General features: G+C 40.2%; 1 protein-coding gene across 2 annotated transcripts in view; it reads left to right on the plus strand.

Annotated features, from left to right (window-relative positions):
- LOC149287226 (LIM zinc-binding domain-containing Nebulette-like) overlaps window positions 1-16,318 on the plus strand; it is a 74,899-nt gene that overhangs the window by 988 nt on the left and 57,593 nt on the right. For both annotated transcript variants that reach the window (XM_089493146.1, XM_089493147.1), the window contains exon 2: window positions 2,747-2,841. In XM_089493146.1, coding sequence (XP_089349272.1) covers window positions 2,747-2,841 — 95 coding nt within the window. The remainder of the gene's footprint in view (window positions 1-2,746; window positions 2,842-16,318) is intronic.

The raw sequence follows: 16,318 nt of genomic DNA on the forward strand, positions 1-16,318 counted from the left end.
ATAAAAAAACAAAGTATCCTTGAGAAAGTGGATCACTCTCCCTTTGTTGTAATGAGAATCAGATTAAGAAGGTATCTTGGCCAGCAGCTAGGACTTGGAGATCCAGGGCTTTGCAGTAAGAGGAATGCATGACCCTGGGGATGATGCCTTTTTAATTGAACAGTTCATTTTTTGTTAACTCAGCAACTGTGTTGCTTTTGTATCCCTGGGCTGCAAATATTAATGCTGTAAAAAGGAACAAGAAGCCTGTAAACCCATAAACAGGCTAGTTCCGTAAAGTGATCTTTTACAGATAGAGCCTGAAACTAAACCAGAAGCTTTTAAACCAAGCTTTGCCAAACCAATTTACACCAGATTTAATTCTGCTCCTCTTTGATGTGTAAGAGGAGCAACAGCATGTCTAGCATCTGGCTTTGCCTTGCACCCTTTCTGTGTAGTGTATGCACTTAATGCATAGGTAGTTTAAATACTGGATTCTCTTCCTTTATTTCACTACAAATATTGATGGGAACAGCCTACCTTTTCCAGTTACAGTGGAATGTAAATTATGGAATGAAATCCATCTTTCTCTTACTGTTCTTTGCCCTGAATTCATGAACCCAGAGAGGGGGAGACAGAAAAAGAAGACCCAACAAAAGAAAGTAAGACCCTGCCAGCATTGAGTTTAGCATGAAAAATATTTAAAGATTTGAAAATATAATTATGTAAAACACCAAAGCAGGGCAAACCCTTATTTTACTTTTAAAGACATTTTTATCATACATTTTAACTAGGATCTATTGGCATTTCGCTGTTCTGCATAACTACATTTATGAAAACTACATGTAACATGTGCCCTTTGTTTGTCAATGTAATAGTTTTGGAGATATTTGTCATTAAACTATTTTACCATATGGAAACTGCAATATGTCACAAAAGGTGGTAAATCTAGCATAGCAATTAATTTCCTGTGTAGATGTTACAAAGGCTGCTCAACTACTTATTTGCCCAAAAAAAACCCAAAACCAAACAGGTGAAATAACCTAATAGGATGGAATAATTCTGCAATCCTATGAAATCCTGGGTAAATGTACTCATCGTATGACCTTTAATGGTTTGTATAGGGTTCCAATATATGGAATATTCTTTGTATATGGCTGTAGAATTTCTCCACATGGATGACTAGCTTTTTTTCTTCATAGATCTTCTTAATTAATATCTCTGTAGTAAACTTCTATTAAACAGAAGTCGCTCTATTGCCTATGGATGGCTGTGACGTTTTCTTTCCTGACGTTTTTAGTAAAACTCAGCATGGTTGGCTAGTGCCCAAGGAACCCACTAAGTTCTGGAGATAAGTTGACCCCACACGGGGTAAAATTGTGTGACGAGCTTAACTACTTTTGTGTATTTGATTTAGAATTTGTCAACGCATACCATAGCAGTTGGACAACGACACAAACTCAAATGTTTCAGAGACAAAAACAACAAGGGAATGAAGAATTAGGCTGATATTTTAATTTGCTACAATGCTTAGTGTATGTACATTGCATTAACAAAAATGAAAATTTACCATAATCTCTAAGTACATTTTGGTTTATTTGAATATTTAATTTCAATATTGGCAGCATCATAACTGGCGATGCATTACTGAAAGAGCTCTCATTAAATGTAGTTACTAATACAAAGTTTGCATCAATTTGCATATGTAACAAGACCTTGAAATGAACCGTTTGGGGACTTTCTCGTGTTTGAAGTTAGATTTTCAAATGCTATTATTAACTATGTATTGAGGAAAGCCATTTTAAGTGGTGATTATTACTTTGTATATTTTGGTCCGTTGCTACATTTCACAAAGTTTTGTTTATTACCCCAACAGTCTTTGGTATTACCTGATATTACTGGAGATTTAGGCCATTGACAAAGGAATAAACTATGCAGATTGGAAGGTATTTGCTGGGTACTTCTTATTGCAAAAGAGGTTGCATAAGATTGCATAAGACACTAATTTATAATTTGTTTTTATATATTTATTTTTACGGATAGTGGTTTTGGCTAGACCTCCATAGTGTAAATAAGCAGGCTAGTGAGAGTCAGATCTCCCTTCTATCTGGCCTATTATGCAGAAGCCTTAGAGGGATCTGCCCTCAGTTTTGTCAGTCTAAAGCAGAATAAGCTGCTCATGCCAAAGTTACATATATTGTGTAAATTCCCTGTGAACAGCATATCAGTGTTTTCCAACATAAGGGATGACATTTTTTCGAACCTGGGACTAATTGTATATCCAGATGATTGGTGCGCACTACAGCACTCGATCTACTTTTGGGGTGGCGACGGCCACCAGTCCAGGTCACTGAATTGATTGAACTATTGAAGGTATCTAAGGCCAGCTCCCATATTACAGGAGCAACTTGCCAAAGCTGTCCATTTAAATAGGAGTTATAACAGCAAGTCTCATACATCATTCCTGCAAACTCTTTTAGTACAAAATTCCAACATTGAGTTTTATACTGTTGTAAATTCTCTGCTTACCAGAGACACCCTGTTTTAATTTGCACTCCTGTGATTTGGGATGATTTTATTGTAGGTTTATGATGTGATAGCGACATTTTGTACCACACCCCACTAAGATGTCATCATTTTTCTATGAAATAAAAGGCAATACTTGTGTCCCACCTACTTTCCGATGACATAATACCAAATACTCTTATGTTTTTATTACAGATTATTTTAGTCAATATTTTGCATGTGTTTTTTTTTTTTTTTTTAGTACTGGCATAAAGGATGTTTCCATTGTGAGGTTTGCAAAATGACACTGAACATGAACAACTACAAGGGATATGAAAAGAAGCCTTACTGTAATGCGTAAGTACAACGAAAACAAAATGTAGGGTGCGGTTTGGATATATACACAAAGGGCAACGGCTTTATAACTGACAGAATTATAAAAATGTATTCTTGTATATCAACAAGGTTAGGTGGAACTATGCCTTTTTAGTGGTATTGTGATGATCTCCCTAAGTATTCTAAGAATTGTGATGAATAATGTTGTAGAACGTCTGGTATGATGTGCAGCATCTGAAATTGTGTGGCATTTACAAATGTTCTTTCTTCAAACAATGCATGATGTGTCACGGGGTATTAGTACATGCATTTATGTACATTTATGAGATTGGAGATTCCTGTGGTAATTTCTGTTTTTTTTGGGTCAAATGGGATTAAAGTGGTGGAGGAATTCATAAATTTATTTGTAAATTAATTTTATAAGTGCGCTGTCTTGCAGTGTGGCAGAATCGCAGATTAGGTCTGTTAAACAGGAAAACCCATAGAAAAATACTGTAGATTCTCTATAAGCAGCGAATACAGTGCTATGTACAGAATGTAGTTTTGCATTAAATATTTGCCGTTGAATGTAGCCATGCAATATATATGGTAACTTTTTTCATTTACCAGACTATCCCTGGAACCCTTTTGCGTAGAAGGCATAAGGTTGTAAGCTCACGCGCAGGGCCCTCTTCACCTAATGTATCGGTTTGTCAGTCCTGGTCTTGTCATACCCCTTGAATATATGTATTGTATTAAGCGTTGCGTAAATTGTTGGCGCTATATAAATAAAAGATAATAGTAATAAGTCGCTGAAGCTGGCTAGAGGCATACATGGAGGGAGATTCAATATAAATTCAGAGCATAAGACAGGCCCCAGGTATAGCAGCAAGATAACAGGCAGGGTTGATGAACAGATCACAAACAGCAAGGGTTAAACAGTCCAGAAGGCAGCAGGCAAGTAGAAATGCCAGTAGACAGGGCAGGGTTGGCAATGATTAATAAAAGCAGTATAGGAGCAGGTGAAAAGTAATGCTGGTAGAAAGGCCAGGGTCAGAGAGCCAAACAATCACTAGGCAGGGTTAAGGGAGGCTGGACAGAGAAACAGGGAACCAGGAACTGGTGTAGGACTCACGGAAGGGACAGGGAGCAAACGTATATGCTAAGTTGGAAAGGGAAACCCTAAAAACAACCAGGCACATATTAGGGGGTGTCAGAGACTTATATACTGTCTCATCAGCCCCTGAGGGTGAACTGCCATAAATTGGGTGCAGGCACGGGCATCAGACTCACCACATCACGGGGCTCCTGCAGGCAGCAGGAGAATGCAAGTGGGCTCAGGGAGAAGTCTGGCAGCACTGTGTGGGGTAAGTGCTGCTCATGACACTTTCCATACTGAGTTTACTGTGAAGGCAATGCTAAAAAAGCCCTGCTTATCGAATGAAATCCTTTACTCCATAAACGTTCTTGCTCCTGTGTAGTTAAGACCGAGCCATTCTATGGTTTATTACAAGGCAATATGAAAAGGAGGGTGTTGGCAGGTCCTGTGAATGCAATCTGGATGCCAGGGATGGCTTTTGGGGTGTGTGACCTGTGATCTATGTCTACAATTTAGGGTTTCCATTCATTTTTTAATCCATACCGTCAAAGCTGAATTTATAGGTTATTTTCAGTTCTCTATACCTGCAAGTGCAAGTGTATGTATGTATAAGTGGGTGAGCACGAATGTGTACGTATAAGTGGGTGAGCACGACTGTGTACGTATAAGTGGCATACATGTGGTGTGAGGGACTATGTGTGTTAGAGAGTATGAGTAAATGTGTATAAGTTTGCTTACATATGTGTGCCGGGGGGGCAAGGGGCAAAAAAGGGACACTTTAAAGCTGGGGTCAAAGATGGCACAGGCAGGCATTTAAATGTTTAGCACTTAACTTTGATAAGCACGCAACTAGTGTCCATCAGACCTTGTATTGTCCCCAATCAGCCCCTGTCATACCCCCTCTTCAGCCTCTGCCGTGCCCCCCAGGCCCTGTATTGCCCCCACCAGCCCTTGCCGTGTTACCAACAATCCCTGCCTTGCTCCTCCACAGAAACTGCCATACTCAACCACAGCCCCTGCCATTCTTCCCCCACAGCCCCTGCCATTCTTCCGCCTCAGCCCCTGCCGTTCTTCCCCTTCAGCCCTAAGCAATGCTCCCCTCAGCCTCATCCGGTCCCCACTATTCTCTGTCAGGTCCCGACCAGCCCCTTCCATGCACCTCCCAGCTGCTCCTGCCATGCATGGTGTAGGATGGCACAGGGATGACTCTGTCATTGTTGAATTAAATGTACAACAAATAATTTTACTGAAGAAGATTTTTGGTTTAAAGCTAAAACCTGCTCACCTTTTTCTTGAAATTATTTTTCAACCATGGAGCAAATACCTACATGTAAACAATTGTATACAGATAAAAAAATATTCAAAGATTGTGATATGGTGAAAATGGCCTAATCCAAGCCAAATCTCTTTAAAAATGAAATATAAAAACCACAAATAAGTGGAAAAGAATATCCTAAATGGTAGTAAATGAACAGCTTGAAGGCACTTAAAGCCCTTAGTCTAAGTTCTGTCTATGGCTTTTGTTTTTTTTCTTATTGCTGGACTTACCATTGCGTATGAACTCAGACAATTATCCTTGGTCTATTTTTACAACACGAGATCTTTGTTTCTCTGCAGAGATTCTGCGTTAAGATGGCTGTGTCAGCATTAAAGACAACAAATATCATAAACATTTGTGCTACACACTGCAACATATTCATGATGGGTCAGGCAGTGCCCTCATCCACAGTGCACAAGACCGGGTACAGTGCTGTGAAGGCGTTATGGCGAGGCACAGTCCTTAACAGTGTAAATGTACTAGTAGAGACCTCTATTGGGTCTGTTCCCTCAAGTTTGGATTAATGCGTGTTGACTAACCTCGCAAATTCAGGAGCTGTAGCTTTAGTAAACAGACCCCAATGATTTATACCCACATGCGGTTTCACATTATGCAGAGCTGCACAATATGACCATACCTGGGAACTTCCCAAAGCAGGCTACCTGTAGCCCCCCTCCTGGCAGCACATAGGGGCAGGAATATCTTATTGCGGCTAGGCCCGTGCTGTGTTGAGTAGGAGGGAAACTAGGCGAACATGACTAATCATTCCTCCTGCCCTGAGAAAAAACAAAGTGACCTGGGATGTAGCACCTAACCCAGAGACTGTGTGAAACCTGGGCACCACTAGGGTTGCAGCTTCTAGGTCAGGTAAGGGTTAATCGGGTGACAGGGACATTAACTTATATTATACAGCAGTGCTGCAATGTTAGCAACCTATGGATGTGTGTATGTGTAAGTATCCATGCATGTGCAAGTATGTATCTGTGCTAGTATTCATGGGTATGGGCCCCAGCTTGTTGGTCCATCAAAATACAGCCCTCCACACAGACAAAGTTGGACAGCACTGTTAGAGAGCAATAAAGGAATGGGTAACAATGACTGTATTGTACCCACTGATGGCAGAATTTGCATTTGTAGCAGAATATTTCTTACAATCAAATGATCTAACATCCCATAACGTCACTATTGTCTTTCCAGTTAGGTTTAATGGAATGATAAATGGTTGCTTGGATCTTATAATCAACTAGCTAGAATTCGCATGCTATAAATACTGGAAAAATTGGCTATTATAATGTGCTATGGGGCTATCTTTCAAGATATGTTGATTAAGTTCTGCTTTCCCTTTGTTCATTCATTATTTTTCTTTAAAACTAAATTCTTCCAATAGCCATATGAGGTTTGAGGTATAGTTTCATTGAAACAACTTTAACCTGGGGTGCAACATTGAAATAAATAGTGGACCCTTCTTTCTTCTGTTTTAAAGGGGATGCATCAGATGCCAAAGTATTGATGACAATGCCTGTTCAAGTGCAGAACTGAAGTTTAGCAACAGTTTAATTGCTACACTGTAAGCGAGAATTTATTATAAGAGTGCGGCTTGTACACAGCGATTTCTATGACAATATAATAAAGCACTCCAATCACACACACACATAGCTTTTGTTGCATTTGATTCTGGAGGAGTTGGCAGACCTTTAATCTGTCAACTACTTGGTGAACAGTATTCCATTTCAGCCCAAAATGTCAGCCAAATGATAATTTGTTACCTAAGAGTTGCACATAGTTCCATGGGATCCATTTAAAAAAACATCAGGGACTGAAAATAATTGTTGGTTTAGGAGAGCCGAAATCCTGGGAACTCTCGGGGTTTGACCCTGGGTGTCAGGGTATTTGCCCCAGTGTCACATTGTCTGGGACTGACTTCTTCCTATTCTACACTACTGTTATCATATCTAAGACTCTCAATTGGTGGTTTTGCTGCCAGTATGGTATGGTTAATATCTCTGCTTGAATGCAGGTGATTGAATTAAGTTTATATTTAAATAATGAGAAGTCAAGGTTTCCATGAGGACTGGCATTAGAGCCATTTTGTTAATACATTTGTGAGTCACTACAATAAAATCTTCACAACAGGCAATTAAAGGGTTACAATTTCATGATTCTGAGGGTCAGCCCATTGGGAAAGTTGACGTGGTCCCATAGCCATTGTAATGGAGAAGAACTTGATTAAATAATGCTGGCTTTGCCACAGGCTGCTGCTGATCTCTGCTCACATAAATTGAATTGTTAAACTAGGTACCTCCAATATTTACAGTGGCTGATTAACAAAAAGCACAAAGTATCACTAGTTTTCATGACTGCATCTGTTTTGCTGAAAGCTGTTACGGTTCATTGTAATTTGTAACTAGGAGAATGGGGGTACTCAGGTTCTTTACCAGCTATTTTAGACCCATTTGGGCAAATGCTGAGAACTGCGTTTTATTCACTGAAGAATTATATATTTAATTCTGTATATTGGCAAATGAGTACTCATCAAGCACAGCCTGCTGGGGCCACATAAATATTCATTATAAAGCGATCTTGTCTGTGATTGCGTATTTGGAAATGAGAATCACCATACAAACGTTTTATTATTGTTATGAAACTAACCTCTTATTTCAGCAGTAGGTTTTGATGTATTAATTGTAAAAGGGAATGGACACCCTCAGGGCTTAAAATGTGCATGTGTTAAACTACACGTAGCTTGTGATTTTTTTTTACTGCTTTCGATCATGTTATAAAAAGGTGGCTAAACTAACAAAACTTATTTGCCCATTGAGATCAACTGCCTTCTTTTCATCCCATCCTTGCCTCCTTCCAAAGCATAAGAATAACCATATTTCGAAAGCCCATTGACAGACCTCTTAGATAATGAATTATCTTGATACACAAGTGGTGTTTGGCTTCACTGGGCCTGGGCATGGCCAGCTGTGCCTCCCTACCCTGTCCTAGAACCCATTGAAGTAGGAGCTGGGTTGGAAAGCGGCCAGTATTTGACGTGGCTTGGCAACTTATTAATAGATCAATTTGAGTTACATTATCACTGAGAGATATTACTAGAATCTAATTTTTACATACTGTGGGAACCCTGGAACTTCCTAGAGACGCAGATAATAAGAATTGCATTTAAAACACATAGCGGCATTCTAAAGTCAAGCTTAACTCTTTACATATATAGTGGGCAGGTAATCTGCAATGTTGGTAATCTTATTCTAAAAGACAATGGGTAAACTATTCAAACTATGAAGACATTCAACTGGAGCAGAATACTATATCTATTCACTTCTAATGCATGCTATATTATTTTAATGTATATAGGGGTACAGGCATACACTCATTGTGGTTATTTTACCACATTGGTGATCATGTTTAGATGTTGTTTTTTTTTAGGAATCAAAGAGTTTATATGCTGCTGATCAGCATATATAAAGTGCTGCCCCCTACAGTATGTAGGATGTATAACTATTGATCTCCTTTTGTGAGTTTATGCATCCGACATACTACAGGGCAGCATTTTATATATGCTGGTCCATAACATGTGAAATGAGAGTCTTAGAAATAATGGACAATTACTGTTAGATCCCTTCACTTTTGTAGGAAGGACTAACAGTAATAAAGAGGAGAATATTGTATTCCACTCCCTTTCCTGATATATGTTATGGATGCCACTACGCGCCTTGAGATCCTTTGGTGGCCGCTTAGTGTTTCATTTAAAAAAAATGCATTATTTTAGTATGCATTGAGGTTGCAAAAATGTGGTTTGGACTGCTATATTACTTTGCCAATTGGCCAATTGACTAGGTTTACTTGAAATATGTTACTTGGTCTCAGAGAAAGGGATCTTGAAACCTGTATACAGCTTTAGACCTTTCCAAGACATTACTATGTAACACTATTTACTGGCATTGACTCTGACGGGCTGAACAAATAACCTTTTGTTTGGCTTTATGACATTGCTGTTAATAATCCTTTCTTAAAGGATAAAGCAACCAAGGTCAATTAATTTCTGTTGTGCGTTCTATAAATTTTGGTGTATTGTGACAGCGGAAGTATTAAGCAGTCATAGTTCTGTTAACAAGCAAGGATAATGCCACTGCACTCATGGCTTTATATTGCTTTATAGGTCAGGAAATCTATTTGGAAAAAAGGTTAATTAGTCAATAAATATTCAGTGGTTAATAGAACATATTTCACAATTAACTTTAGCTTTTATTGATATTGAAGCAAATGTTGAAAATAGAAAACAATAGTCTTTTTATTTTAAAATGGATTGGTGCTTTGCCCACCTTTGGAAGAAGACAGCGTTTAAAGGGAAATGCCATGGAAAATATATTTTTTTCTTTTTAGCATAAAAGTATCATTTTGTTCCAATTAAGTTCAGACCAGGAGGCTGCCATTGTGGTCAGCTATGTGATATTTTGAGTGACTCCCTGTTCTAACACCGTACCGAGCTGATTCTTACATAGTGTCCAACAAGGTGATTACAACTAAGATATGATATACAGTGATGATATACAGATATATTACACTTGCCATTTATCGGGTGAGTTGGGGAATCAGTCAGCCAAGGCAAACATCTAGCAAACAAAATTGTACCTGAGTTTTAAATTGAATATAAAATATTGGAAAATGAAGGCCAGCTGAGCTTCACTTCTGTGTAAATTGCAGTTGGAAATCAGATCGTCTGATCTGAAATGAACAGTTACACACTGTCCTGCTTTTGTCAGCCATGGAGCTCATGGGTCAGTTAGGGAGATCCTCTCAGAGTACCATAACAGCTCCCATGTGGCCACCTTGTGACACTTTAAGGCTGAGGAGCACGAGGTGGCTTTTCTAGGATGGTGAGCATGTGGTTTGTTACCGCCTGTTGCCAAACACCCAACACACCTGCAATGTTGGAGAAACTATTTTATCTCATTGACCCAACTATGAATGATGCACAGCAAAGCTCACACAATTTTTCTTGCAAATAGTTGGCCGTGCATAATACATCGATACATTAAGCCCTGTTATAAAGGTCAGAACAATACAGTTACCAAGAATGGTGACCCTGTTTATACCGTCACGTTTGGACAGACACAGAACGTGCGCAGGGATGTTACTAAGTGACAAGGTGTCATCATCATGCTCCTGTGTGCCTTTTCATAGTTTTACAATGTTATTAGAGTCATGATGGGTGAGAGGAATTGTTTTTAAGATCAACAAAAATTTTATGTTAATTACGGAGCTCTTGGTAACGGTTGCTTGGTAACTATGCATCATGTAATAGGTCTATGGGTTTGTTAAGTGTATGCCATTGTGCACATTTTACTAAACCGTATATTATTTCCCAGTGAATACATTAGGTACCATGTAACCAATTTGAATGCAGTAACTGACTTAAGTCAGTAGCCCTCGACTACGTTTTGCTTATTTCTCGGCTACTCGGAGGATTAAAGAGACAGTCTACTGTGTTGAATGCATATTAACGTACTTGGTGCGGTTGGAAGTGAGCGTCTGTGCATCCGATGAGATGGGATCTCATGCAAGGCCAATAGCAGCGGTGTTGGGAAACAGAGCAAATACTCTGACGACTCCCTCTATGCATTTGCATGCAAACAATAGATACAATAGGTGACGTTCAGCTAGCAAATGCATTACATTGTATACAGTGGCTGCAGTGTATCTTTAACAACTAATTTATCAGAACCCAGAAACTAAAAATAAAACAAAAAAGCTGTTATTGTAAAACAGGAAGCAAATGTAGATAATATTGTAAATTACATTATCAAAAAGATCACCTGCTGGAAAAGGCTGTGCTAATTAATTGTGCGGAGGTATATTCTGTGACACCAAATATATTTTAATAACCTTTACTGTCAGGAAAAAGAGAAGCCACTCCATACCTGAAAGCAGGACCCAGAGACAATAGTGAACTGTGTAATAATCAGTAAAGTGGCTAAAACGGTCAGGGCTGTGCTAGACTAGCCGTGAGATGTGAAAGCCAACCTGTTTTCAGGGAATTACTTGCCAGGGTAGTCCTCAGGGGGACAAGCTCCCACGTGGGATGGGATGGCAAAACGGCCCATAATTAAATTGGCAAATGAATAGATGTTGCAAGCGTAATTAATCCAACCTATACCACGGCAAAGTCTAAATATCAGAACACACTCAGCAAAAAAAGTAAAGAAGAGATTGTGACCCAACATTTCAAGAAAACATTTTGTTTCAAGGGATTAAAGAATGTTGCACACCAGTGAATATATAAAGATATATATCATACATAGGAGCTACATTCCTGGCAGCTGCCAAAGACATGTAAATGTTGGACAATGGATATTTGATGGATATCCAGGCACGGACTGGCCATCGGGCACACCGAGCAAATGCCAGGTAAACTGCTGGCCAAAATCACTCCATACACACCTGATCAATTGGGTGCTACAGTGTGCGGCCACTGGCTGGATATGCCCGGCTGCACGCTGTGTGAGCATAAAGATCTAATGTGCGGACTCTTATATCCAGCTGTCAGCCACAGCCAACTAAAATGGCACATAGAATATAAGTGATGGAATATAGAAGAAAGAGGGATATGATAGAACCATATTAAGCAGAACAATCTCCCAGCAGAAGTGGAAGAGTCGAATACAGTGAGAGAATGTAAACATGCATGGGATGGCAAGCTCTCCTAAATCTAAGACAAGACCAAGGACACGAATAAGGATCTGCGTCTCTACGTCAGCACAAACATGCAGATTAGATGAGCTGAATGGTTCAAATCAGCCGTCAAATAACTTTTCTAAAAAGCTACCTTATGGGTATACCATGAGAGAAGTATCATAGCTTTGTTTCCACTGCATGATTATTCCTTCCATTATCTTATCTCTCCCCTATTTTTAAGTTGCTGATTGGGTCACGTAGACCTCCTAAAGGTGGTTAAAAGAATGAATTTAAGGACAGAACTCAATTGACAGGCTGCTGCCAATCTCAAAGTCTAGGACATGACCATTTCAACTAAATAACCCCAACAATTACACTCACAACCAAACAAAAAGCCCAAGCTATAGTCGGTTTATTGATGAATTTCGTTATGTGAAAAACAGTGAGTTCCCTTGAAATCAAAATCTAATTCCCCAAATAGGTGGCAATGATGCCTTATCAAACTACAAGGTAAAAGGAGCACGAGAAAGACGTCCTGCTGTATTTCACACCAAACCTGACACTTTGTCAGCAGTGAGAAAGCTCTGTACGTAGTAATAATAGCTTGTCAAACACAGCTTAGACTTAATGCATACACACGTTTTATATATATATTATAAATCCATAATTAGCACACACTCATGAGACTTCAGATCTTGATGTGTAAGATCAAGTAGTTCAACAGAACATTGATGAGTGTCAGGGCCGGCCCAAGGCAAAATGCTGCCTGGGGCGAATTTTAAAATGCCGCCCCCCCCCTTATCTACCCTTCCTCTCCCTCTGTCCCTGCCGCCCCCCCCCATTATCTACCCTTCCTATCCCTCCCTCCCTATTATCTACCCTTACCCCCCCCTTGTACTTACTTTCAGCAGTCCTGCGGCAAGTCTCCCTGTTCGGTCTCGTGCCGGCTTGTAATGCTGAGCGCTGGAAATGAGGTAATCTTCCAGGACTCAGCATTATAAGCTGAGACCGAACAGGAAGACTCGCCGCAGAGGAGAGAGAGAGGGGCGCCGAGCGGGTACTGACAGCTTGGTAAGCGAAAACCACTCGGCGCCCCTTTCTCTCTCTTTCGCTTTAAAAAAAAAAAAAAAAAAAGGGCTTGGGGCGGCAAAGTGCTGCCCTTTCAAAAGTGCCACCTGGAGCGGTTGCCCCACTCGGCTCCGTTGTTGGGCCGGCCCTGATGAGTATATATATATATACATCCTTTCAAAACAAACTTTTGAGCTGCTATCATGCATAATCAATAGAGAAAATATAAAAATCAGAATGTAATATTCTTGCTGCATATATACATTTCCTGATCTGGAGTTTAAGCAATACACGCATTTCCAAAGTTCGCTAATGATCTTTGCTGTAGTTTCACAACTTGTAAATATGAATACACAGACACACCTTTTCCCCCATAACAATCCAACAGGGGAAATTAACCAATGTTATTACAGGGCGATGATGTAATAACATTGTATTTATTTATTTATTTTTCTGACTATACATGGTTCAGTCCCTTCTCTCTTCATCTGGGGACTTGACTCAGGAACTCCATGGAGAAACCTTACTGCACCCAGACTGGCCATACTTTTCTCCCACGCTCAGAAACAAAGCTGGTGCTTTGATCATTTTCTTGTTCTTTAAGTATTCCTTTTGATAAACATACAGACACCTTGGTTTTCTGGCAAAATGCTTTGCAAAGTAGCACTGGCGGAAAGATAAGCTAGGCTTGATGTATCAGAATTTAAACCCACGTTTAATACAGGTGAAATGTCACCTGTATCCAATATCTATACCTCCTGACAATATATTGTTTGCCTAGAACTTTTCCTTATAGTCCCCCTGCTGCCTGCTCTACCCCCCCCGGTGTCTCGTTGCTCGATGGCTAAGAGGAAGTCGACCTCCCCAACTGGACCATTTACACAATGAAGGCTGCGCACCATCAAAATACAGAGCACCAGGACCCCCTGCGCTCCCACCTCCAGCAGGGGACTGGCCCGGGGATTCAAATATTTTCCCCAGATTTGATTGTTGTATTCAGGCCAAGGTTTTAGAGTTCTCAGAAGCCACCCTGCAAACAGTGATGAACTGGGTGGAGAACGGCACGTGTCAACAAGTTGTGCATGTTGCTGCAATGTAATTATTTTTACTGAGTATTTTGTAGTCGCCATGGAACAATTATAAATTGAGTCCTCTGAACACACGATCAACATTATAGAGGCTGCATCAGGACAATTAGTCCAATTTTTTTCTATACTAATGGGTTATGCTGCTTGGTTCCACTGTCAGCTGAAACTATTAATTGGACATCCCAACCATCATATGCACCTTTATGTCTCTCTTTCAACGGCATGGTGGTATTATGAAAACTTCCCCCATATGTATTTGGCTTATTTCCTAGCCCCCAGATATTTTCTGTGCAGGTGATGTGTCCGGGACATTCCTGACACTTATTGGGTGCTTCACTCAGCGGCATGAAATGTCTGGGATGTGTGTGCGTGCGTGCGTGCGTGCGTGCGCGCGTGCGAGGTGAATCTCCAGCTCTGCTTGTGCAACTTCTCCATAATACTAGTACATTTTTTTCTACGGACCTTAAAAAGCACTTCGTACACGCATACTCTTATCACACTCAGTCCACATGCAGGGAAATTGCAGTTCTATAGCAGATATCATAATTGCTAATGAATTTGGATGTGTCATGACTAGCAGAATGCTGAGCTGTTTCTAGATATTACCATTGCTTTCCAATGCCTGATGATGTGCTGCTAAACATTTTTACAGGTATAAGCGAATCAGTTCATGTAGGCAGTGTTTCATTAGCCCGGTCTTTTCTATCTGCAGCCTATTGTGCCATTCAATAGAACTTTCCAAACCGTGCATTAGATCAGCAATAACAACGAGGGTCTTTTGATGATTTGGGGTCTCAGCGTCCATATCCTAGCAGTTTTTCATTGCCTGGAAGATTTTTTTTTTACATTTTTTTTTATGATGTGGCATGCAATGCATTCGGATAGACTTTGTGACAGCTCACAATAACTGCTGCATGCCGGTGAGGCAGCTACTCAGTGATGGTGTCATAGGCTTCCGGTACTTGCTGTGTGTTGGATGTGGGTACTATTTACAGCATACTTATGTTTTGGTGCAGGCATCTTTGCTGAAAGTCATTTAAATGATTTTGCACACATACTGACATCCTCACATACAGAAGGGACTTAATAAAGCATAACTTGTATGGACAACAAGACTCTGTAGCTTTCCCCCTATTCCCAGTGCTGTCTTAATAATTAATGAAGCCCAGGACAGGCCACCCCCTAATATCTGAATGAGATGCGGGGGTCTGTGGGGGTGGCGTGCCCCCCGCGATATAAAAATTATTGTCATTCTGTTATATCAAGCCTCGGACCTGACAACCTAAATTCTAAGGACTTTAACTTTATTACCCTTCTACTTGGAAATTTACATAATGGTTACATTTGTTAGAGCATCGTCAGATTTGTAGGCACTGTTATAACAATTGACTGACAATAAGTAACATTAAGATTGAGAAGACGGACATGTTAGCAGATACCGGTACAGAATGAGAAGACGGCCCTATGCCAAAAAACACCCAGAAACTAACAGTACTTCCTTTATTTCCTGTGCTCAACTAAAAGTTTGACAATAATTACCTGGATCTCATCCACATAGAATTACATCAATTCATTCTGAGCATTACAGCACAACAAACCCCACCCTGCCCCCAAAAACAACATTACCTAATGCCAACACCTTTCTTCTATAGATTAAAAAAAACCCTCCCATCTGTCCCCAGACATCCACGACTAAAAAAGTGGACCTAAAAAAGAACCAGTAGAAGTTAGAACATACAGAAAGTATATAACTATCGATGTAATACTGGGAATTAATTATTTTTGGAATCCAGTGTTATGGGATGTAGGCAGGAATATGTGAGCCCCTGGGCATGGCTAGTGTTAAGCTTCTCCCCAGTATAGAAGAATATGAATCAGTCACATTGCATATCATTTTAACTACAAAACCACTAAATGCACTAAAAGCCATATCTAGGGGCTTCTCAGGGTATAGGCTACTTGGAGCTCTCCCTGTTTTTGGGTGAGTTTCTTTTGGAAGGGGTGGGATCCGCACAACATTTAGTGGATAGGAACAGGTCAGAGAGAAGGCGGGCTGGGCAGAATGCATGCTGGGAGTGGACGTGGTCAAATGTCATTCTATTTGGGGAAGACCCCATATGGGGTCTATGCATTGGAGAGAGAGCTCCTTCACTTCACTATACATTATGAGCTCAACCACAAAAAGCAGCTTCTGCAGAAAGAGCTTGGCCGACCATGTACAATGTATAGATAAATCAGTGACATTTGTTCAGTCTCTTTAAACATTGA

This window comes from Sceloporus occidentalis, unplaced genomic scaffold (genome assembly GCF_023333645.1).
Source record: "Sceloporus occidentalis isolate IW3139 unplaced genomic scaffold, rSceOcc1.0.p SCAF_63, whole genome shotgun sequence".
NCBI classification, from domain to species: Eukaryota; Metazoa; Chordata; class Lepidosauria; order Squamata; family Phrynosomatidae; genus Sceloporus; species Sceloporus occidentalis.